The sequence below is a fragment of the Montipora foliosa genome, chromosome 5 (genome assembly GCF_036669935.1).
Source record: "Montipora foliosa isolate CH-2021 chromosome 5, ASM3666993v2, whole genome shotgun sequence".
Taxonomy (NCBI): domain Eukaryota; kingdom Metazoa; phylum Cnidaria; class Anthozoa; order Scleractinia; family Acroporidae; genus Montipora; species Montipora foliosa.
Genome location: NC_090873.1, coordinates 42,745,319 through 42,747,818, shown reverse-complemented (window position 1 = coordinate 42,747,818; position 2,500 = coordinate 42,745,319). Strand labels below are relative to the sequence as shown.

At 39.3% G+C, this 2,500-nt stretch overlaps 1 protein-coding gene across 2 annotated transcripts in view; it reads left to right on the top strand.

Moving 5' to 3' along the window:
- LOC138004267 (adhesion G protein-coupled receptor L4-like) overlaps positions 1-2,500 on the top strand; it is a 40,065-nt gene that overhangs the window by 2,077 nt on the left and 35,488 nt on the right. For both annotated transcript variants that reach the window (XM_068850742.1, XM_068850743.1), the window contains exon 2: positions 439-468. In XM_068850742.1, the coding sequence (XP_068706843.1) occupies positions 439-468 (30 nt within the window). The remainder of the gene's footprint in view (positions 1-438; positions 469-2,500) is intronic.

Genomic DNA, 2,500 nt, shown 5'->3' with positions numbered 1-2,500 from the left:
GTTAATAAGTTGCTAAACAAAAGATTAGAATGCCGCATTTATTGCGTTCAGAAAATGAAAGTTAACGCAAACTTACGGGAACTGAAAAAAATGAGGTATTAACATTTTTTGTTGGCTGGTAAATTTTACCACCCGAAGCGCCATGCAAACTTTGTAAATTAAATGTGCTCTTCAGAAATTTTTTTTTGTAGTGTTAACTTTCCTATCAAATTTTAAACATCGACTATACAAAACATGCGCTTTCAAATCATGATGCTGTCCAGTATGTTGAGAATAATTCATTAAAAAGATGTAAATTAGTTAGACTTCAACAAAGTTATTTCGACATCTAGTTTCGAACTCATCGTAATATTCAAATTTTCTCAATTTTCGGTTTCCGCCCACTGACCTGAAGAAATCTTATGAAATTTTAACTACGATTATTCATTTTCTTCACAGCACTGCAAAATGCTGCTAGAGTCCAGGGAGGTAAGACATTTTTCACATAATCAACATTCAGTTGATTAAATTTCAGGTGGAACTGGCAGGTGAAATAAAATTTTGGAATAAGATGTTGTCGTACTCAAGGAATCATGAAACACAGCTATTAACATGTTAATCTCAGATCGCTCAGTAATGGACTATGATCGAGTGCCCTATATATCACGCTTTTGAATGACTATCTCATTATATATCATTCACTTCTTTGCGCGAGAACCCAACAGACCTATGACGTCACGAAAACTGCATGTGCTGTCATTTACGGAAGAGAACACTGGAGAAGTCTAAAGACACGAATTCGATTCAAACCTAGTCGCATAGTCATATCGTGTACGGTAGTACCGAAGCTTGTACGTGCCATCCAAGTTGTTGAAAATCCGACAACAAAGTTGTGTAATCCGACATCCGAGTTGTAAAAATCCGACATCTGAGTCCTGAAAATCCGACATCCGACTTGTTGAAAATCCGACATCCGACTTGCAAAAGTCCGACATTCGAGTTGTGAAAATCCTACAGAGCAAAGTTAAACCAACAATATGGAACGCTTCATTGATGATGTTTTCTCAATATGGGACGTAGATAAACAGGAAATCAACCTGTTCATTGCACAAGCGAAGAACTTCCACCCAACTATAAAGTTGGAAGGGAAGGGAATCACGTTCCAAGACACAACAACGATTTTTACAAGTCGGATGTCGGATTTTCAACAAGTCGGATGTCGGATTTTTACAAGTCGGATGTCGGACTTTCACAAGTCAGATGTCAGATTTTACAACTCGGATGTCGGATTTCACAACTTTGTTGTCGGATGTTCAACAACCCGGATGGTAACTACAAGCTTCCGTAGTAGGTACGAGATATGGATGATTTGCAACCAATTCCTAGGTGAATGTAATTATGTGAATAATGGTGTTTTAAGTTGTTAGCAGAAGATCGAATGGTGCTATTGACAGATCTTTGGGTGGCTTGCAACCATTTTCTTGGAGTACACCAACATGACAGCATGACATGACAGCATGACGTGACAGTGATGACATCAAGGAAAAACCGACTTTTTTACCCGCTGACTCTCAGCACGACCTTAACCCAGTATTTTCCAAAATTGCTGGCACTTAAATATTCTTTTGTTTTTATTCAAATTAGCCGTTGATGCCTTGTTCTTAAGCTTAAAATTCAAAAGAATATTTTGCCTTGAACGAGGCATCAAGGTCTAATTTGAATATAAACAAAAGAATATCTAAATGCTGGCCATTTTGGAAAAAGATGTATACGACAATGCGTCAATACGTCAACTTGAACTCCACAAAAACAATATTATTCAATGAGAAAAACAATGAATGACTATGCACGTGCAATTCCAAGTTTTGTTTATTTCTTTCCCTTTCTCTGCAAATCGGCAACGTTAAGGCCCGAGCAAAGGGCTTTAACATTTGTTTCAACATCCGTTTGATTTTGTTAACTTGACAGTAATTTTGAAAGCGTTTGCCCCACACACCCCTTCCCCGTTCCCCCTCCCCCCTCCCCCTTCAACCGTAATCGAAGTGTCGAATGAGTTTCAAAGCGTTAAACTTTGCTTCAACAACCACATGACATTTCTTTTGTTATCACCAATGTTAAGTGAGGTGGAAGCCGCTTGGCCAACTTTTTCATCAATGCTGGGTATGCGCGTGCGAACTAATCCTTCTCTCAATGACGGATCCATATCCGTATCTTTAGTAACAACCGCGGCTGCAGCCTGAGACTGAATACCAGGCCTCTCGTGAAGCTTTGATTGATGAGTTGCCAGCGTTTGCCCACCCCACCCCAGCAGTCAACATCGTTCAACGGTATCGAACGGATGTTGAAGCAAATGTTGAAGCCTCTTGCTCAGGCCTTTATTTTGGAGAGATCGGCCAAAAAATGTGACAAAACTCAACGTGTGGGCCTACAGATGGAGCCTTTTTTGTTAGCCAATTGTTTGTCTGTTGTTGTTGTTGTTTTGCGTCATTTGTGTTCTTTACCTTCTCCTTAAAAACAATAT